General features: G+C 43.7%; 1 protein-coding gene and 1 long non-coding RNA gene across 17 annotated transcripts in view; one reads left to right on the top strand and one right to left on the bottom strand.

The window, feature by feature from the left end:
- The window catches only part of LOC115093596, a 105,678-nt gene extending 99,189 nt beyond the window's left edge, over nucleotides 1–6,489 (bottom strand). Inside the window, exon 1 of the long non-coding RNA XR_003857347.1 lies at nucleotides 6,339–6,489. This is a non-coding gene — a long non-coding RNA (uncharacterized LOC115093596). The remainder of the gene's footprint in view (nucleotides 1–6,338) is intronic.
- The window catches only part of BAZ2B (bromodomain adjacent to zinc finger domain 2B), a 1,147,511-nt gene that overhangs the window by 1,035,410 nt on the left and 89,602 nt on the right, over nucleotides 1–22,499 (top strand). For all 16 annotated transcript variants that reach the window (XM_029605562.1, XM_029605561.1, XM_029605560.1 and 13 more), the window contains 4 exons: nucleotides 9,175–9,833; nucleotides 10,297–10,564; nucleotides 10,688–10,843; nucleotides 11,797–11,957. In XM_029605562.1, the coding sequence (XP_029461422.1) occupies nucleotides 9,175–9,833; nucleotides 10,297–10,564; nucleotides 10,688–10,843; nucleotides 11,797–11,957 (1,244 nt within the window). The remainder of the gene's footprint in view (nucleotides 1–9,174; nucleotides 9,834–10,296; nucleotides 10,565–10,687; nucleotides 10,844–11,796; nucleotides 11,958–22,499) is intronic.

Here is a 22,499-nt window from a genome sequence, read left to right as displayed (position 1 = left end):
AACTTGAATCTTTTGTATATGTTCTTGGGAGATTTACTATTGATCCAAAGCCAATAAATCCACTCTCTGAGAGACAGCCTGAACATTTAGGGAGAAAGCCAAAAGGGACTGGGCTAAATTAGCTGTTAAGTGCCATAGAGCTTCAAAAGTCAGCACCGCAGACTTAGTGAGGGAAAAAGAGAGGGAGACACCGATGACTCACCCAGGGGAGAAACAGAGACCAACTGTGAGCCAAGGGCAGAATCTACCTGCCCAGCAGCAAGCCCTTCTCGAATCTCCGCACCAGAGGCCACAGACACATCCTCCAATGCCAGTAGCCCTTTCTGTGCAGGCACCCAAACTGAAGACATCATTGCGTGCCCAAGGCTGAACGGTAATACCTGGCTCCAGTCCTGGCAGTGGTGGTTATGCATCCGGCGAGCTGAGAGTTAAATCCCTCAGCAAAAGTGAGACTCCTCTTCCTGCTTCACCAATGGGGCTTGATGTGCCCAACCTGGCTGGGACGTGAGGGACACAAACTCCTCAGTCAAGCACTGGTTGGGAGGTAAAGAAGACACGGTAGGAAAAACTTTAAATTTCCCTTTCCTCTTAGGCGCCATCCTGACAAGGAAAGCCACAGCACTGAGAAGAAACAAGGAAGCCAGCGCTCAGAGCTGTGTCTAGCTCTGACCTGCCATCTTGTTCCACCCCCAACCTTGTGCTATTTAAGATATTCATAAATGATCTGGAAAAAAGAACACCAAGTGAAATGATTAAATTTGCAGATGACACAAAATTATTCAAAGTTGTTAAAACAGCAGTGAATTGCAAGGTACTGCAGAAGGACCTTGTGAGGTTAGGAGACTGGGCAGTGAAATGCTAAGAGAAATTAGGGAAGCTAACCAAATTGGAAGTGCAGTAATAATGGGAGACTTCAATTACCCCAATACAGACTGGGTAAATGTATCATCGGGTCACGCTAGAGAGATAACGTTCCTGGATGGAATAAATGATAGCTTTATGGAGCAATTGGTTAAGGAACCAACGAGAGAGGGAGCAATTTTAGATCTAATTCTCAGTGGAGCACAGGACTTGGTGAGAGAGGTAACGGTGGTGGGGCCGCTTGGCAATAGTGATCATAATATGATCAAATTTGATTTAATAACTGGAAAAGGAACAGTGTGCAAATCCAAGGCTCTCGTGCTAAACTTTCAAAAGGGAAACTTTGATAAAATGAGAAAAATTGTTAGAAAAAAACTGAAAGGAGCAGCTACAAAAGTAAAAAATGTCCAAGAGGCGTGGTCATTGTTAAAAAATATCATTCTAGAAGCACAGTCCAGATGTATTCCACACATTAAGAAAGGTGGAAAGAAGGCAAAACGATTACCGGCATTGTTAAAAGGGGAGGTGAAAGAAGCTATTTTAGCCAAAAGATCTTCATTCAAAAATTGGAAGAAGGATCCAACAGAAGAAAATAGGGTAAAGCATAAACATTGGCAAGTTAAATGTAAGACCTTGATAAGACAGGCTAAGAGAGAATTTGAAAAGAAGTTGGCTGTAGAGGCAAAAATTCACAGTAAAAACTTTTTTAAATATATCCGAAGCAGAAAGCCTGTGAGGGAGTCAGTTGGACCGTTAGATGATCGAGGGGTTAAAGGGGTACTTAGAGAAGATAAGGCCATCGCGGAAAGATTAAATGATTTCTTTGCTTCGGTGTTTACTGAAGAGGATGTTGGGGAGGTACCCATAATGGAGAAGGTTTTCATGGGTAATGATTCAGATGGACTGAATCAAATCACGGTGAATCTAGAAGATGTGGTAGGCCTGATTGACAAACTGAAGAGTAGTAAATCACCTGGACCGGATGGTATACACCCCAGAGTTCTGAAGGAACTAAAAAATGAAATTTCAGACCTATTAGTACAAATTTGTAACTTATCATTAAAATCATCCATTGTACCTGAAGACTGGAGGATAGCAAATGTAACCCCAATATTTAAAAAGGGCTCCAGGGGCAATCCGGGAAACTACAGACCAGTTAGCCTGACTTCAGTGCCAGGAAAAATAGTGGAAAGTGTTCTAAATATCAAAATCACAGAACATAGAGAAAGACATGGTTTAATGGAAAAAAGTCAGCATGGCTTTACCCAGGGCAAGTCTTGCCTCACAAATCTGCTTCACTTTTTTGAAGGAGTTAATAAACATGTAGATAAAGGTGAGCCGGTAGATATAGTATACTTGGATTTTCAGAAGACGTTTGACAAAGTTCCTCATGAGAGGCTTCTAGGAAAAGTAAAAAGTCATGGGATAGGTGGCGATGTCCTTTCGTGGATTGCAAACTGGCTAAAAGACAGGAAACAGAGAGTAGGATTAAATGGGCAATTTTCTCAGTGGAAGGGAGTGGACAGTGGAGTGCCTCAGGGATCTGTATTGGGACCCTTACTGTTCAATATATTTATAAATGATCTGGAAAGAAATACGACGAGTGAGATAATCAAATTTGCAGATGACACAAAATTGTTCAGAGTAGTTAAATCACAAGCAGATTGTGATAAATTGCAGGAAGACCTTGTGAGACTGGAAAATTGGGCATCCAAATGGCAGATGAAATTTAATGTGAATAAGTGCAGGGTGATGCATATAGGGAAAAATAACCCATGCTATAATTACACAATGTTGGGTTCCATATTAGGTGCTGCAACCCAAGAAAGAGATCTAGGTGTCATAGTGGATAACACATTGAAATCGTCAGTACAGTGTGCTGCGGCAGTCAAAAAAGCAAACAGAATGTTGGGAATTATTAGAAAAGGAATGGTGAATAAAACGGAAAATGTCATAATGCCTCTGTATCGCTCCATGGTGAGACCGCACCTTGAATACTGTGTACAATTCTGGTCGCCGCATCTCAAAAAAGATATAATTGCGATGGAGAAGGTACAGAGAAGGGCTACCAAAATGATAAGGAGAATGGAACAACTCCCCTATGAGGAAAGACTAAAGAGGTTAGGACTTTTCAGCTTGGAGAAGAGACGACTGAGGGGGGATATGATAGAGGTGTTTAAAATCATGAGAGGTCTAGAACGGGTAGATGTGAATCGGTTATTTACTCTTTCGGATAGTAGAAAGACTAGGGGGCACTCCATGAAGTTAGCATGGGGCACATTTAAAACTAATCGGAGAAAGTTCTTTTTTACTCAACGCACAATTAAACTCTGGAATTTGTTGCCAGAGAATGTGGTTAGTGCAGTTAGTATAGCTGTGTTTAAAAAAGGATTGGATAAGTTCTTGGAGGAGAAGTCCATTACCTGCTATTAAGTTCACTTAGAGAATAGCCACTGCCATTAGCAATGGTTACATGGAATAGACTTAGTTTTTGGGTTCTTGCCAGGTTCTTATGGCCTGGATTGGCCACTGTTGGAAACAGGATGCTGGGCTTGATGGACCCTTGGTCTGACCCAGTATGGCATTTTCTTATGTTCTTATGTTCTTATGAATATCACATGAAATTTAATGTTGATAAGTGCAATGTGATGCCCATAGGGAAAAATAATCCAACTATGGGTACACAATGCTGGGTTCCATGTTAGGAGTCATCACCCAGAAAGAGGATTTTGGAGGCCTTGTGGACAATACTTTGAAATCCTTGACTCTGGGTGCAGCGGCAGTCAAAAAAAGCAAATAGAATGTTAGGAATGATATGGAAAGGAATGGAAAATATCATATTGCCTGTATATCAAGCCATGGTGTGACTGTACCTTGAGTACTGTGTGCAGTTGTGGTTGCCACAACTCAATAAAGACATAGGAGGGTGACAAAAATAATAAAGGGAATGGAACAGCTCTTCTATGATGAGAGGCTTTGCAGATTAGGGTTCTTCAGCATGGAAAATAAACGGTTGAGAAGGGACATGATAGAAGTTTATAAAATGAGTGGGGTGTAATGGGTAAATAAAGGATGTTTATCCTTTCAAAAAATACTAAAACAAGGGGACAATCCATGAAACTAAAAACCAGCAGATTTAAAACAAATAGTAGAAAGTACTTTTTCATCAGCACACAATCAAGCTGTGGAATCTATTGAGAGAGAACATGGTCAAAGTGACTACATAGCTGGGTTTAAAAGAGGTTTAGACAAGTTCTTAGAGAAAAAGTCCATAACACATAGACTAAGAAAAGCTATTGCTAATCCTGAGAGTGAGTAACAGATCCACTTTCTGGGATCTGCCAGTTACTTGTGACTTGGATTGACCACTGTCAGAAACAGAATACTGGGCTTGATGGACCTTAGTCTGACCTAGAATGGCAGTTCGTATGATCTCTTCTTTCATGAGATCCCTTTTGCATCTCTTTCCTCTGAAATTTCATCTCCTTCTCTCTCCTCCTCAGTTCCTCTTCCCTACCCATATTCTTTATGCCTCTCCTTCCTTAATAGTACCTATCCCTTTCTCCCCCCAAAAAAGAGCAAACAGGGTAAGGACAGGGGGAGAGATGAGGAAGAGGATGAAAGGGGAGAGGCCAGAGGTTGGTTTGGTACTCCCCAATTAAAAAGGTGTTCCACTGCTCCGAGTGATAAAACTTAACGGCCACATTTGCAGTGTTCCATAAGGAGCTAGGTGAGTTTCCATCCTGCTGAGAACTGTCACTGCAATGTTTGGGCTAAGTTGGAAGGAGGAAATAAAATAGGGGAAATATCCTAGGTAGTTGAAAATGAAGACTTAAAACTGTATTCCAAAACAAGCTGATTCAAATTGAACTGGAAGCCTTATGGAGCAGGAGGAAAAGTGTCAAGCCAAAATACACGAAATATACCAATATAAAAACAACTCTCCTCCTCTCCTGGTGCAATGGATTAAATCAATTCTTGAATCTTTCTACACTATTCCAGAATTTTCCCTAGACACTGGGCAGGTTTGCCCACTGATTTTCATACTGATTCTAACAACATATGACATGGTTAACTTCTTTGATGCAAGGAGTTATATCAAAGGTCATTCAAATGAGGAGTCTGGCCAGAGTTAGCCCTTGCTTTTGTTTGAATCATGTTGGTCTAAAATAGTGATTCCCAATCTTTGTTGTGTCATGGCACACATGGCACAGGTTTCATTTCATCATGGCACACCACCAGTTTTACAATCATCTTCTCTTCCCTGTCACCCCACCTATGACATCATCACCTTCCCTCTCCCTCTACCCTTTGCTATCATCACTCTCCCTTTCCTTTCCCCCAACCCCTAGCACCCATCACCTTCTCTTCTCTTCCTTCAACCCCTTGGCATCATCATCACCTTATCATCCCTTCCTCCTTCCCTTTTCCCCACCACCCTGGCATCATCACCTTCCTTTTCCTTTCCCTCCACACCCCCTGACATCATCATTTTCTCTTCTCTTTCCCCACACTGTGGCATCATCACTGTCCCTCTCCCTCCGTCTTTCTGGCATCACCAGCACCTTCTCTCTCCCTCCACCCATATGGCATCACACCACCACCTCCTCTTCCCTTTCCCTTCACCCTTCTGACATCATCTCCACCTTCTCTTCCCTTTCCCCTGATATCACCTTATTTCCTTCCCTCTCCCTGTACCCATTGGCATTATTACTGCTTTTTCTTCTTTTTCCCTTCACCCCGTGGCATCACCATTTTTTTCTTCTCTTCCTCTCCATCCCTCTGACATCATCATCACCTTAATCTTCTCTCTCCCCTGGCATCATCATTACCTTCTCTTCTGTTCCTCTCCACCCTTTTTGGCATCATTAACTTCTCTTCCCTCTCCCCTGGCATCATTACCACCTTCCCTCTCCCCTAACCCCTCTTCTTCCATCCCCTAGCATCATCACCACCACCACCACCTCCCTCCACCCACCTGACATCACCAGTTTCTCTTCCCTTCCCCCTCTCTCCACTCTTCTGGCATTATCACCATTTTCCCTTCCCTCTCCCTGGGCATCATCACCTTCTTCCCTTCTCTCTCCCTCTACCCCTGGCATCACCACCTTCTCCCTCCAACCCCTGGAATCATTCCCACTTTCTCTTCCCTTTCCTCCACTCCTCTGGCACCATCATCATCTTAATCTTCCTTCTTTCCTGGCAGCATCACCTTCTTCCCTTCCCTCTCCTTCTACCCCTCTGGTATATCAGCACCTTCCTTTACCCAGCTCCTCTAGCCCATGTCATAATCATCTTCCCTCTTTCCCATCCCTGCCATCATTACTTTCCCTCCCCTCACCTCCATGGCTTCATCACCTTCCCTTCCCTCTCCCCCACACCCTATGGCACATTTATCTTTCCCTTCTCCCACACCACTTGGCACTTTTAGCTGTTTCTTCCCCCCTGGAGCCAGCACAAGTCTGAGCATCACTTACCTGCTCCTGCTTCCTTCTCTGCTGGCTTGCCTCTGCAATCTTAATTCCCAAGGCCAGCATGTCTTTGAAGAGAGAACTAGCAGAGAGGGAAGTAGCAACAGCAGCAGCATATAGGCATTGCTCTCCGACGTCTTCTGCTGGCAGGAGGACATCCTGCAGGCTTAGAAGGGAGAAAAACAGAAAACTACTGGCACCTCGTCTTTTCATACCCAGCTCTTGTCGTGGCACACCTGCAGGTCAGTCATGGCACACTGGAGCTGCCATTGCTGAGGCCACAGATGGTGCTGGTGAGGTCAATATGGAGCAATAAAGGATACTTGTCTGTATGCCACTTGTACATTTCCCTCTCTTCAGGCACTTTCCTGTACATATTCTAGATAGGGGTGTTAAGTCATGCACTAACTCTGAAGGAAACTAAGGGGGAGTCCCAGTGGAGGAGGGTCTGTTATCCTGATGACAAAGGATAATACCAGTGGGTATTAATTCTACACCCAAGGATGCATATTTCTCTACTTTTATTCAAAGGTGGGTGAATAATGGTTCTTTTTAATTTAGAGACCAGAAACTAACCAGGGTTAGTCATATTAAGTTATTAAAGCATGATATCCCTAAGATTTTCTAGCAGTGCGTGTTCACTCTGGCCTCACCATTACAACAAAGCAGGGTTCCCTAAGATTTTGTTGCAGCATCACCTGTCCACCTTATCCTAGCCAAAACAATGAAGCAGGTTTAGAAAACCCTGATACCAAGCTAGCTGTCAATAGGAAGACAGGCATGAAGTAGTTTATCCAGAGAACTCCAGCATCTACTGTCAATAGCATTCATACAAAAACTCTTTATCCCAAAACTGAATCTAGACAGTGGAACTCAACTAAAAGTGGAATTACCAAACTGCTATGTTGAGCATCTGAAGAGACATGCAGTATTTCTCAATCTCATGCATAACAATAACAATTTTGATGTTGGTTCAATAAAAGATTATCAGAGGCTGTAAAGAATCCTCTTCTCCTTCTTTTTTCAATGCCCTATTTCCTATTTTATAAATTCCTTCACCTGAAATAGCATACCTGGAAAATATAGGTGTCATCACCATCCTTGTGGGCTAAAGGGAATCTCCTTCTAGACTTACCTTCATTTTCTTCTCTTTGGCCAACCAGGGGTATTTATGATAAGGATAACCTTCTTCTCTTCCTCCCTGGGCCTCAATCCCTTCACTTCAGTGGTTTTCCCAAACCCTGCTAGCCCTGTTGTTGGACTGGAGAATCAAATATGAGTCTCTTACATACTGTAACCTGAGGCACAGGGCCAGCTCAAGAATCCTCTTGCTATAGCTTTCTTAGTTATCTGGTGCACTTGACAGGAGCTGACTTGATGTGAGAGAGTTTTCCTTGGTTTCTAACTTTCCCCATCATTCATCAAAAAAAGGTAATAATGCATTGGTTATGAAACAGGGGTGTGTTTATTGAAATTGGTAAGTTATCGCACCACACAGAAACTTACTGCTTCACATAGGTATTATCACATGGTGTAGGAAGTTTACCACGCACTGCAAGAATCCCTACTTTTCAGGTCCTGCACTAAGGGGGGAGGGGGGGAGAGAGAGACTGACTATCTACAAGGCCCTCATAATAGTTAAGTATTTATATCTCTATAGGAGGGCCACCTGATAGGTCAAGGTGAGGTGTTAGTGGTGGTTTAGGGTTTAGGGGCCTGTTTCGCATGTAGAGTGAGACATACAAACAGCACAGTACACGTTGGTGAAGATTTGACGTCATTTGGAGTGAAGAAAGCCTCACAAAGATAACATTTCTACTATGTTCTCTCACCCTAGCTTGATGGACTCTGTAACAGGGTACCATCAAGCTAGGGTGAGAAAACATAGTACAAATTTTCAACTTTATGAGATTTTCCTCTCTCCAAATGACGTCAAATCTTCACCAACGTGTACCGTGCTGTTTGTATGTCTCGCTCTACATGCGAAACAGGCCCCTAAACTCTAAACCACCACTAACACCTCACCTCCACCTATCAGGGGGCCCTCCTATAGAGATATAAATACTTAACTATTATGAGGGCCTTATAGATAGTCAGTCTCTCTCTCTCTCCCCCTCTCCCCTTAGCGCAGGACCTGAAAAGTAGGGATTCTTGCAGTGGGCAGTAAACTTACCATGCCATGCAATAATACCTACTTAAAGTGGTAAGTTTCTGCATGGTGTGGTAACTTACCAATTTCAATAAACACTCCCCTGTTTCATAAACAATGCGTTATTAACTATTTTTGATGAATGATGGGGAAAGTTAGAAACCAAGGAAAACTAGCTCACATCATGTGCACCAGATAACTAAGAATGCTATAGCAAGAGGCCCTCCCCAGAAAATATCTCTCTCTCTCTCTCTCTCTCTCTCTCTGTCTCTCCCTTCCTCCCCAAGCCCAGAAATGGCCAAAATGCAATTCCAAAAATTTATCGTGAATTGCGTTATGGCCATTTTGGACATATCGCACAACTTAACGCCAGGGAAAAAGCTGTAGTTATTTCTGACGTTAAAACCGTGTGATAGCATGTGTTATGCTATCACACGGCGCGATATGGCCCTAATTTAATTAAAACCCACCCAAACTTCTCCCCCAATCCCGCCCACCTCAAAAATTTGCATTCGCTCTACGCGATACTATACTTTTCGCATGCAGTGTGGCATTAAAACGTGCGTTAACGCCATAACGCATTTTGATGCATGATCCTGTTTGTTAGTGATGTAATGTTTATTGTGAAATATGTATTCAATAGCAATCCTAAATTTAAATTACTGTTAATATATTTTTATTTCAATTTTTTAGGTTTAGAAGAAATTGCAAAAGAAAGAGAGAGGCTGAAAATGGCAGAATATATCCAGATTAAGGAAGAATCATATGAGAGAGCAGAAGAAAAACTAAATTGTTTAAATCCAGTTAATGGTGGTCATAAAGAAGGAATTAAAGAAAAGGACAACACTAATCTTTTTCTACAAAAGCCTGGCTCTTTCTCAAAACTAAGTAAACTGTTAGAAGTAGCAAAGATGCCTCCTGAATCAGATATTATAATCCAAAAAACAAATGGTAGTGCCACAAATGGATGTACATTAACATATCAAAATAACACACGAAACCCTCTTTGCAGTCTTCAACCAAGTACATCACAAAGTATCTCTGAAAAACTAGACCCTAGTAATTTCTTTAATCCTATTGTAAGTGGACCAGGAAAGTTTTACAGTTCTTCAATAATTCCTAATGATCAACTACTAAGAACTTTTACAGAAAAGAACAGACAGTGGTTCAGCCTTCTACCTAGAACACCTTGTGATAATACTTCTGTTACCCATACAGATTTGTCTGTCGTTCCTTCTTCCGTGAGTCCACTCTCACACCCCCCGTCTCAGTCACCTTCACCAATCCCATCTCCAGTTCTTGTTTCATCTTGTGCACAAAATCCCATAGGACTAAATCCATTTGCGCTTCAGGTTGGTTTCTAAAACTCATTTTTAATGCATTACACTGTGACGCAGTATTTGCTTATTTTAGTATAGCTAAGCATGAGCCTGCATTTATTTGTATAAGACTGCTGGTGGATGTGAACATGATTTGGATTTAAACTGTGAGCAAAAGCAAACAGAGCTTCAAAGGAAGTCTCTCAGTTATTTTGATGTAGTTTTTGGGGGGGGGGGTTTTAATATTCGTTTTTATTAATGTTCACACAAAACATGACAGGTGCAGCAATGGGAAGTATATCGTATACATTGAACATGCCACTTCCTTTATGTACATTACAGAACTTGGCAAGTCACTTTATCTACTTATAGAAGTTAAGCAGAGTACAGTGAATCTGAAATTGTAAAATATGCAAATTTTCTTGTGAAATAGAATTTAAAAAATGTTTTTATTATAAACCATTTTCTAAATAATTTTCCATTTTTCTCTATGTAGATAAAGTCTGGTTTACCTTTAGTGGGAGTTCAGTTTTGTGGATGGCCTGCTGGAGTGCTTACATCAAATCTTCCATTTTCATCACCTTTATCTAGTCTTGGATTAGGGATTTCGGAAGGAAATGGAAATTCATTCATGATACCCACAATTCATGCAAGTAAAAGTGAATCACCAGTGCCACAAAATGAAAAGTCAGCTTGTACTCCCTCTACAGCAGTTGAAGTACCCAAACCAGTAGATTATTCTAGTCCAAAACCCATACCAGAAGGTATATACAAACTGATGTATATTTCTGAAATAGTATTGAATTTTCTGTTTTAATTAGTCTGAACTATTTTTATTGTGTGATTTTATGTTGTTAAAAAGTGTCTATACAATTATCATCTATTAGAAATGCAGTTTGGCTGGTGGAGAATTACAGATCCAGAAGAATTAAAAGCTTTGCTTAAAGTGCTACATCTCAGGGGAATAAGAGAAAAGTCCTTACAGAAACAGATTCAGAAACACTTGGATTATATTACACAAGCCTGCCTCAAGAATAAAGATGGTATGTAATATGGCGAGATGTAAGATGTAATAGTAAAGCATTGCTTTACCTGCAGAAGTCCCTTTTAAAATTACCTTCTTAGAGGAAAATTGCATCAAAATATTATTCTGCTTCTGATTTTCATAATAGTTCATGTAAATATTAAAAAGGTATGCTTTATTTCAGGCCAAAAAGGCATGTGCAAATTTTTGTCATGCTCTATTCAAAGAATATTGTATATCTTATATTCAGGGGCATTGCTAGGTACAACCAATATGCACATAAAATTACACACACTAATATGCATATATTTTCACGTGCATGGGGAGAAGTGTTCCAGGGGGTGGAGTCTAGGTGGGATTAGGACTTAAGTGCATACATTTTTATTTTAAAATGTATGCATGTAAATTTCTCAGCAAAATTATGCACTTCAAATGTGCACATAGTTTTGCTTGTGTAATTTTCATAGCAAACTTATACGCATAAGTTCACTTTGAAAATTAGTATAACTTGGGCATATAACAACCAGTAAATTTATTTGGCCTCTTCTAAATTAAGTCTAAAAGGCCAGCAGGATCTCAGTTACATTCGAGTCCTGTGTTTTTACAGGGAAATTCTCAGGTGATGAGAGGCTGATCATGATTGTTCAGTTTAATTATCAGAATCTCGAGGAGGCATCGTGAGTCCAAATCATTTAAGTACATGACATTGCCTCTGTCTAGCCTGATTTTACAGTAGAATTTCCAAACATTTTCAGTTTAAGCATACTGTTGAACTAAGGCTAAATCACAGAAGCCTGTCATTGTCTTTGGACGTACTTAATGAACTATGAACATTTAACATTTTACATTCTATGTCCTAGGCATCCTCATAAATATTGAACTTCAAAGTAAAGATATGAACAAGATACAAAAATACTATACTTCAGAAACGGTACACTCTAGAACATTTACAATCTCTGTTTCTACATACAGTTGCTATTATTGAAGTAAATGAAAATGAAGGAAAACAGATTACTCGTGATATTGTGGAGAACTGGTCAGTTGAAGAGCAAGCAATGGAGATAGATCTAGCTATTCTTCAGCAGGTGGAGGACCTAGAAAGGAGAGTTGCATCAGCTAGTTTGCAAGTCAAGGTAAAATGATTTGCCTACAAAATATGGTACTAAAATTAAGATTTTTCATAAAAATGGGATTCTTGCTAAATGGAGACTGAGAGTGTCAGTAACATACATGAATCAGATTCCAGCAAACCAAAAATGAGTTAAAAAAAAAAAAAAGTAAATGAAATGGAAACATACACCAGACCATGAAGGGTATTGATTTTATTCTTAAACCTTCTGCAGGGTATGCTGAAATAGTGATAAGCTATAAACTTGCACTTTCTACATTATTTTAGTGATGGTCTTAATGTTTGGTTTTGTTATTTTTCTTATGTTTCTCTGAGAGTATCCAGAGTTATCTGCTTAGATGTGCACTTTCTTCCATATTTCTTGATGATATAAATACCAACACAGAGTTCAAGACATATTTTTATCTCCCATGGGAATTAATTGGCTTAAGGTAATGTAAAGTAGAGAAAAAACCCCTCAAAAGAATAGTTGATTTTTGGCATTAAAAAATTTGTATCTTTCTTGAATAGGAAAAGCTTTCAGGCCTGGATGTCCCTACACTTGTCAATCACAGCCAGTAGGATTGTCTGCTGTTCACAAGTTGATATCAGTTCAGACAGTTGTCTGAGTAACTGAGACATTTCTGGAATGGAGAATCAAGCTCATTTTACTAACATGTATTTTCATAGTGCTCAAAGCTTTCTACAATGCATACAAACAATGAAATATAACAGTAGCTAACATTACCATAGGGCTGGCCCAGTGACTGTGTGGCAAGTGCTATGCATGCACATGTGAAGGACCTGGTTTTGATTTCCTGATCCAGCTTTTACTCCCTGACTAGCCAGAGCTGAGCATGCTGCAGAAACAGTAGAAGGGGGTAGAAGGGAGTCTCAGCTGTCACTGAATGGTGACGCTCATAATAGCAGGGTTGCAAACAGACATGTCGATTTTAAAAACATTGCTCACGCAAAAATGCCCACATATGCACATATGTGGGCCGCATGTGAGCAACGTGGATTTTAAAAAGCCACAAAATATGCATGTGTGTATGAGGAATAAGGGGGCAGAAAAGAGTAAGGGCATGGGTGTTCCAAATTTTAAAAATGAAACTCTGAGCGTGCATACGCTAGATATCCGCGTAACTTTACTGCTGCTCCTGGTGAGGAGCAAATCTGTAGATCTGAAGTTTTAGGGCTTATAGGAAAGGGTGAGGAGTCCAGGTCAACTGGCCAACATGCAGGATGAAGAACCAGATGGGTCTGAAAGACCCCACTAATAACTGTACAAACTGGTGGCCTAATTGGAAAACTGTAAATGTACCTCACGTAAGCATGTTTTAAAATTCACTGACATCCGCACATAAAAGCTGACATGATCCTATTGAAAACACATGCGTGCTAGCTGAACTTGAGTAACCTCTTAAAATTAGGTTCCCTGTACGTACCAGGATCAGTCCAGACCGTGGGTAAAGCCCCCGTTCCAGCAGGTGGAGACAGACCAGAGTTCTGAGGCTTGCCCATATAAGGACGGAACCCACCTAGGAACCCTCAGTATTTGTCTGTCTCCAGCAGGTGGAATAGCTCACCCTTTGGTTCCCTGTTTAGCTTGCCCTCTGTAGTCTGTCTTTCTTCTTTCTCTGGGGCAAGCTCACGCAAGTACATTTTTAGTTTACTTCTTAATTATTATAATAAAAAAAAAATTATTTTTGTCAGTTTTCTCTGACTAACTGTGTCAGGGCAGACAGTTTTGTCTCCCTCGCTCTTGGGGTTCCTAGGGGGGCTTTGCCCCTTGATTTCTGTCAGCCTAGGTTCCCTTCCCGGTGACCTACTGTGGGTGATACTGGTGGTGCCAGTCCCTCTCCCGACGTTTACTGCTGCCATGCCCCGAGATGCACATGCCTCGGTTGAGCCTTCAGGGATGACTTTCATGCCCCTGCTTCTGTGAATTATTTATTTACAAAAAAAAAGAAAACTCACTTTCACAGAATATATATTTTATATACTTTATTTAATCAAATAAATAAAAGGCAGCAGTTTATTTTGTGAGGAGGGAGCGGGGTTCAATCTCCCGCCCAGCTCCTCAGGGGCTCCCTGCTCAGCTGTTTTTAATTACCTTAGCTGCTGCTTCCCTGCTCTATGCCGCGGCCATCTTGCTGTTTAGCCTGTGGAGAGTCGGCCTCCCGACTCTCCCGTGAAGGGGTATGTTCAAGGTGCATTTCAGGGGGTGAGGGCTTCTCCTCTATTGAACCACCACCTTTTAGACCTCGGGGAAGGGCTCCCCGACGAATTTCAAAGCCGTTCCCGTCTCGGGAATGTGCGTCAGTGGCGGCCATTTTGGGTGTTTCAGATGAAACACTTCCTGCTTCTCCAGGGGCTGGGGATCCGATTTTTCCCCCCGATTTGAGCCCGGTTCACTCTCAGGGGAGTGGCTCAGACCCCCCTTCCACAAAAAAATCAGCACGGACCCGTTTTTCATCCGATTTTGTGCTTTTATTACATGAGTCTTATTTAGCAAGTTTACAAAGGGAGGTAGACCCCCTCAGTGGTTTCCTCCTCCCTGTACGGTCTCCTGATATGGTTCCGGACCCACAGGGTCCGGTTAGGATTCGGGTGGTTCCGGGTGTTCCCCCCCCCCCCCCCCCCCCCCCCGCCTCCCTCTGACCCGCTTGATTTAGGGGATATTGATACTATGACCCAAGCCCCCCTGCTGGAGGGCGACGACCTTCATGTCCTGCGCTTATTTCAGCGGGAAGAATTGGAGCCTCTTATTCCCTTCATTCTCCAAGAGTTGGGAATTGATGCCTCACTCTGTGGCAGCTGCAATGACACCAAATGCGGACCCGGTCCTGGCGGGACTCAGGGCGTTACCGCGTAATTTCCCATTTCACCCTATGCACCGCCTGCTTCTCCTCAGGAAATGGGAGTCCCCAGAGGCGGGCCTCCAAGTTGGTAGGGCTATGGATAAGCTATACCCACTCCCTGAGGACTGCCTGGACATGTTAAAAATCCCTAAAGTAGATTCTTCTGTCACTGCTGTTACAAAACGTACTACCATTCCCATGGGGGGCGCTACTGCATTGCGAGATGTGCAGGACCGTAAGCTTGAATTTTATTTGAAACGCATTTTTGAGGTCTTAGCGCTCGGAGTCCGGGTGACTATTTGCAGCAGTCTCATGCAGCAGGCAAGCTTTAGGTGGATGCAACAGTTACTCAGCACCCAGGACCTCCCGTCTGCGGAGGCTGAGCAGACTGAGCCTTTAGAGCAGTGGTTCTCAACCCTGTCCTGGGGACCCCCCCAGCCAGTCGGGTTTTCAGGATATCCACAATGAATATGCATGAGAGAAAATTTGCATGTTATGGAGGCAGTGTATGCAAATTTTCTCTCATGCATATTCATTGTGGATATCCTGAAAACCTGACTGGCTGGGGGGGTCCCCAGGACAGGGTTGAGAACCACTGCTTTAGAGGGTGCTATAGCCTATGGTGCTGATGCCCTTTATGACTTGCTTCGGGTCCAAGCAAAGGATATGGTTTCTGCGTTTTCGGCCAGGCATCTTCTCTGGTTACGCAATTGGTCCGCTGATGCTTCTTCCAAGGTTCAGTTGGGCACTCTTCCTTTTAAGGGCAAGTTACTTTTTGGTGAGGACCTGGAACAGCTTATTAAGTCCTTGGGTGAAAACAAAGTCCATAAGCTGCCAGAGGACCGTCCCAAACAGTCGAAGTCTTTTTTCCCCAACTCGCTCTCGCTTCAGGGGGAACTGCCATTACGCTAGCAGAGCCCGTGGCTCCTTTCCCAGGGGAGGCGTGTCCAGGTCCCAGTCTTGGTCCTGTTCCTTTCGTGGCCATCAGGGTTTCCGAGATGGCCATCAGCAACTCACTACCACTAAATCAGCTCCCCAATGAAATTCAGCCAGTCCATTCCTCTGCACGAAACTTTAGGTGGGCATCTTTCTCTGTTTCTCGAGGAGTGGGCCAAAAATTTAACCTTTATTCCAATTCTTTACCTTTTCTTTTCGCTTGTTAACAATTTTAATTAGAAATGTTCATTGTATTAGACTATGGAAATTTATTTCCTGCTATTCTGTTTAATGTAAACTGGTATGATTTACATCGGATGTAAGAATGTCGGTATATAAAAATTTAAAATAAAATAAAATAAAATCACTTCCGATCTCTGGGTCCTCGATGTGATAGAACACAGCTACTCATTAGAGTTTGCCAGGGACCTGCTGGATCTATATATCGTGTCCCCTTGCAGCCTTTCCAAATGGCCTGCGGTCTGTCACACCCTTTTGAGACTTCAGGATTTGGGAGTGATCCTTCCGGTTCCGGTGCAAGAACAAGGCGCCGGCCAGTATTCAATTTACTTCATTGTTCCCAAAAAGGACGATTCCTTTCGCCCCATTCTGGATCTCAAAAGGGTCAATCAGGCCCTCAAGGTTCCCCGTTTCAAGATGGAAACTCTATAGGCAGTAATTGCGGCTGTCCGTCCCGGCGAGTTCCTCGCTTCCCTAGATCTCAGGGAGGCTTATTTTCACATTCCCATTCATCGGGAACATCAAAAGTTTCTTCGTTTTCAGATCCTAGGCCAGCACTTCCAGTTTCGGGCTCTCCCATTCGGTCTTGCCACCGCCCTCCGCACTTTCACCAAGACTATGGTAGTCGTTGCGGCAGCTCTCCATCGGGAAGGGATCTTAGTCCATCCTTACCTGGACGATTGGTTGATAAGGGCCAAGTCTGCCGTTCTCTGTATGCTCGCGGTAGACAGAGTTTTAGCCCTTCTCACATCTCTCGGCTGGATAGTCAACTACTCCAAAAGCACTCTTCGGCCCTCACAAGAGCTAGAATTCCTGGGCGCTCTTTTCAACATTCGGGTCGGGAAAGTTTTTCTTTCGGACTCGCGAACACTCAACTTGATCGATCAGTTGAACACTTTCGTCACTCTTCCGCTTCCCACGGCGTGGGATTACCTGCAGGTTCTAGGGACCATGGCTTCCATGATCGATCTCATCCCCTGGGCGTTTGCTCATATGCATCCCTTACAGAGAGCATTGTTGTCCCGTTGGAAGCCAAAGTTGGAACAGTATCAGGAGATTCTCCCTCTCTCCGACTCTACCATCGCCAATATAAAATGGTGGGTCTCCCCGGCTCACCTTCTCAAGGGGATGCCTTTTTGACTCCCTCCTGGGTCATAGTAACGACGGATGCCAGCCTCTCCGGATGGGGGGCTGTCTGCCAATCCCATGTGACTCAAGGTTTCTGGTCCCTGTCCCAGTCTTGGTGGCACATCAATTGTCTAGAAGCCCGAGCGGTTCGCCTGGCCCTCAAGTTTTTTTCTTCCTCTGATTCGCCACAAAGCGGTCCGAGTGCTATCAGACAATTCCACCACAGTGGCTTACATAAATCGACAAGGGGGAACTCGAAGTCGTCTAATGGCGCTAGAGGCCAGCAAGCTTTTTCTCTGGGCAGAGAGGCACTTGGATCGCCTGGCGGCTTCCCACATAGCAGGCAATGAGAATGTCCAAGCCGACTTCCTCAGTCGACAACATCTCGATCCCGTCGAGTGGGAGTTGTCAGACGTAGCGATGGATCTAATCGTGTGCAGGTGGGTGTCCCCCTCACCTAGACCTCATGGCGACGCTAGCCAACGCCAAGGCTCCCCGGTTCTTCAGCCGGTAGAGGGAGCTTTGCTCAGAGGGAGTGGATGCGCTGGTTCTTCCCTGGCCCTCCGATATTCTTCTTTACGTGTTCCCACCATGGCTGTTAGTGGGGAAGGTTCTTCGGAGAACAGAGCTCCATCGCGGACCAGTCATTCTCGTGGCCCCCGAATGGCCCCGACGGCCGTGGATCGCGGACCTAGTGAATCTCACTGTGGACGGCCCTCTTCGTCTCGGTCATCTGCCCCATCTCCTGCGTCAGGGTCCCGTATTTTTCAACCAGGTGGATCGCTTTTGTCTAGCGGCATGGCTTTTGAACGGAGAAGTTTGAGATGCAGGCGATATAAGGAAGAGGTCATTGCTACCCTCCTTAGGGCTCGTAAGCAGTCAACTTCGCTTACCTATGTCCGGGTCTGGACGGTTTTTGAAAACGTCTGCGAGGATTTGGGCATTTCCGCTCGTTCCCCTTCTGTTGCGGTGATACTCTTTTCTTCAGCGAGATTTCTTCAAGGGTCTTTCGGTCAGCTCCCTGCGTGTTCAGGTCTCGGCGCTTGGTTCCCTCCTGGGTTCCATTGAAGGTCGGCCGGTAGCCTCTCATCCAGATGTTGTTCGTTTTCTCAGAGGCGCTAAGCATCTAAAGCTGCCTATCCGGTCTATTTGTCCTTTGTGGAGTTTAAATTTGGTTCTTTGAGCTCTTTGTTCAGCTCCATTCGAACCTCTTCGTCGTGCCACTCTCAAAGACTTGACTCTCAAGCCTGTTTTCCTGGTTGCTATCTGTTCAGCCAGGAGAGTGTCTGAGTTTCAAGCTCTATCTTGTAGAGACCCTTTCTTGCATTTTTCGGACTCTGGCGTCTCTCTCAAGACCGTACCTTCTTTCTTACCTAAGGTTGTTTCGTCTTTTCATATTAACCAGTCCGTTGAACTTCCTGCTTTTTCTCCAGAGGATATCGCAGCCTCTGGTGGTGGTGGTGATCTTTGTCATCTAGAACTTAAGCGAGTCTTATTGCGTTATCTTGAGGTCACCAATGATTTTCGTGTCTCTGATCATCTTTTTGTCCTGTGGAGTGGACCCAACAGGGGGAAGCAAGCTTCTAAAGCTACGATCGCACGCTGGTTGAAGGATGCGATTTCCTCTGCTTACATTTGCAAGGGCCGAGCAGTTCCTGAAGGCCTAAAAGCTCATTCTTTGCATTCTCAAGCGACCTCTTGGACGGAGTCTCAATCTGTGTCGCCGCAGGAAATTTGTAGGGCGGCTACATGGAAATCCCTTCATACTTTTGCTCGTCACAACCGCCTAGATGTTCAGGCTCCAGTCTTTGGTTCCTTTGGTTGGCAGGTTCTTCGAGCGGGACTATCTGGGTCCCACCCTTTGTAGGGAAGCTTTGGGACATCCCATGGTTTGGACTGATCCTGGTACGTACAAGGAAAGGAAAATTAGTTCTTACCTGATAATTTTCGTTCCTGTAGTACCAAGGATCAGTCCAGACACCCGCCCGTTCTTTTCTGTCCGCTCGAATCTTTTTCCAGGTATTTTTTGTCTTTTTCCTTCTTATAGGATTTCTTTGATTCCTGCATCGTCTTCCTGGATTTTGCTTATAGGCACCGGAAGCATCGTTATAATGATCAGGGGTAGTTATACAAGAGCGTTTAGTTTACACAGTTCATTCAATTGTACTGTTATTTGTTGGTTTAAATTACATTTATAGTTATCCTGTTACTTGCTTGATCTTATACTTTTCTGCTTTGACAATGGTTATACTGAGGGTTCCTGGGTGGGTTCCGTCCTTATATGGGCAAGCCTCAGAACTCTGGTCTGTCTCCACCTGCTGGAACAGGGGCTTTACCCACGGTCTGGACTGATCCTTGGTACTACAGGAACGAAAATTATAAGGTAAGAACTAATTTTCCTATCATACTTATGAGCGGTTGGTGCATTTTAAAACATAATCAGGTAAGTCCGTGCACAATTAAAATTCTAGCACATCCCAGCTCACACACCGATATGCGTGTGTATGGGCGCGCACACACTCGTTTTAAAATCGTCCTGACAGCCTGTTTTTGGGCCCCTGGCTGACGACTATCATTGCGATGGCTGGGTTGAGTAAGGGGGGGAAATACCTAGGTAGTTGGGAATAAAGTATCATGGTACTAGAATTCAATTGATATTGATTCCAATTAAGCAGAAACTACCCGGCCAAAAATAAAATTATTAGTATCTCACCTTACTAAGGGGGTCATTTACTAAGCATTATTCTCATAGACATTATAATGGGAGAAAAGCCTTAGCAAATCAGACCCTAAGTTAGAAAAGAACATTTAAAAAATTGTTTTAAATAGCCTTAAATTCATTCACTGAAAAGAACTTACGGAAACTTGATGATGTTAATCAAGCTAGATAAAAACAGCACAAAACCACTTGAGTGCACAGAAACATGCCTGGATTTGCTAATAGGCACACTAGGCCTGTGCCTAGGGTGATAAAAATCTGGGGGAAGCAAACCAGCTGAAGATCTGCTGTATCTCAGCTGAGCTGACTATCACTCAGGAGAGAATAGCCCTCTGCTTTTTGATCCAGTCTTCTTCCTCAAAGGCAGTGTTCAAGGAAAAGGAGGAGAGGAATTGAGGCTGGAGTAGAGCAGAGAGTCATTCTGCTCCCTAATTCAATCCTTCCAATCCTGTCATTCAGGGACAGGAAGTGAGTTTTGAGCCTGGAGAAGAAAGAGCAAAGGAGGATTATTTTGGAGAGATTAGGATGAGCTGAGGGAGGGATAATTGAGGGGGATGAGGCAAGATGCTGAGGAATTTGGGGGGTGTGTGTGTGTGAAAGAGAAGGAAATGGTGGAGCAGTGTTTGCGTGTGTGTGCGAGAAAGAGGATTGGTGTTTTGTTTGTTTGTATATGCTCCAGTCCTGCACCCGCTTACATCCCCATTTCCTCTCTAACCTCTCATCCAATGAAGATTGAATGGGGGAATTAAAGAGAGGATGGCAATGCAAGACACACCAGGTCTGGAGCACAGTAGGGATTCATTTCTTCTTCTGTAATTTGAATTCCTTCTCCCTTTATTTCAGGTTTTATCCCCCAGTTTCTGGAACCTCTCCCCTCCCCTAACTCCTGATCCCAGATCCTGCCTCCTATGATCCCATTACAACTCATTCTTCCCCTTCCTCAATGCCAGATTCTCCCTCCCTCATCTTCCCCATCCCAGATTCTTGATCCCCAGTGCTTTCACTTTCTCAATCATATTCCTTACTTTTTGTAACAGGCTTTTGTAACATGGGGTGCTGCACAGCAGCCAGCATCCCGTACCTCCAGGTCCAAAGTCCAGCATGGTCCCCGGATCTTGATCCTTTGATATACAGTGTCCTGTAGCTCTGTCTAGGGGCCTATCCATCTCAGTAGTTTTATAGGGCCCTGTGCATAAGATTTCCTGTGGGTGTGTGCTGATGACATCACCACTACCCTCCTATGAAAGGAAACTCAATCCTCAGAGCGAATGTCTGAGCAACAGGTTTGGTTCTGTGCGTTTCTATTATTGCTGCCTTTCTCCTGTTTGCCCGGCTTATTCTCCGACTTTGCTTTGTCCGCTGCCTACCCTGATATGTTGCTTGCCTCCTAACTGTGATTAAACTGCCTGTCCTGATCTTGACCTTCCTCCTGACGCTGCATGAACTCTGCCTGCCTTGACCCTGCCTATCTGCCCATACTTATGCCTCCTGCTTCTGTTCTGGTGCCTTGATCCTGACTGTTAGCTGCTGTAAGTCCACCCCCATAGTTCTTTCCTATCCTCTACCCGGCTTGGTTTCTTTCATCCTTTCTTTCTCTCCTCATCCCTGAGATCTTCTCCTTGTATTAATAATTGAGATCCCTTTTCCTCACCAGGTAAACACATTAAATTATAAAGACACAAACAAGGTTGGAAAGCTACTTTATTTTTATAATATAATATAAAATATGGAAATGGTTGCCAATATGCTTCATAGTTTTCTATTTCTTGCCTCAAGAAACTCTGGGCTCTGCTTTAGACCATCTACTCCCTGTTTTCCAACTTTACAGGTGGAGGGGGGTGGACAAGAGCATCAGCAGTGCCTAAGAGCAACAAAAAATTAAATCTGTCACTGAATGGAAATAAAGGTCAACAAACAAAAAATATACATAAGGTGATACCTTTTTATTGGACTTAAATACATTTCTAGTCTAGCTTTTAAAAGTTAATGTTCCCTTGATCATGCCCATACAGAATGAGCAGGTCAGAGTTAAAGATAACATTGCCAAAAAATATAAGTGAATCACAGATTATATTACAGTGATAGTGTGAAGGGAAAGTGAGAAAAAGGTTGGGGTGGTTGCCATGTTACAGTGATAGAAGAGTGTCAGAAAAACAAGAGAAGTTGAAATGTTCAAACACTTCAGAACTGACTTTAAAAGGTTTGATTTTCAAAGTAACTTAAACATTTAAGGCCGGATTTTAAAAGGCCTGTGAGCATAAAGCCCAGGGTTTACGAGCGTGGCCGGGCCTTATGTGCATCACGCGACCTTTCAAAGGAACCCGGCCACGTGCATAAACCCCAGTACGCGCACAAGTACCAGGCCTCTTCAAAGGGGTGGGCTGGGGGGCGGGCCCTGTGCGAGGAGGGGCGGGCCGGGACAGCACTGTCCCGATGGCATCGCTGTCCCGAAGGCACATGCATGTTATAAAATCAGCAAATATATTTGAAAATCTACCCCATAATGCCCTATATTTCAATGACTGAGCAGGCTGAAGACTGCTCTTGGCCAGGTTCACCACCCAGCTGAGCTCCTGCAACAGGGAGATCACCTTGCGGGTCACCGGGCAACTCTCTTCCAACAACTTGGCTCAAATCAGCCAGTCGTCCAAATACGGGTGAACTAGGATGCCATCCTTTC

The sequence above is a fragment of the Rhinatrema bivittatum genome, chromosome 6 (genome assembly GCF_901001135.1).
Source record: "Rhinatrema bivittatum chromosome 6, aRhiBiv1.1, whole genome shotgun sequence".
In the NCBI taxonomy this organism is placed as follows: domain Eukaryota; kingdom Metazoa; phylum Chordata; class Amphibia; order Gymnophiona; family Rhinatrematidae; genus Rhinatrema; species Rhinatrema bivittatum.
Note: the sequence above shows the minus strand (reverse complement) of the source record. Positions and strands in the feature narration are given on the sequence as shown.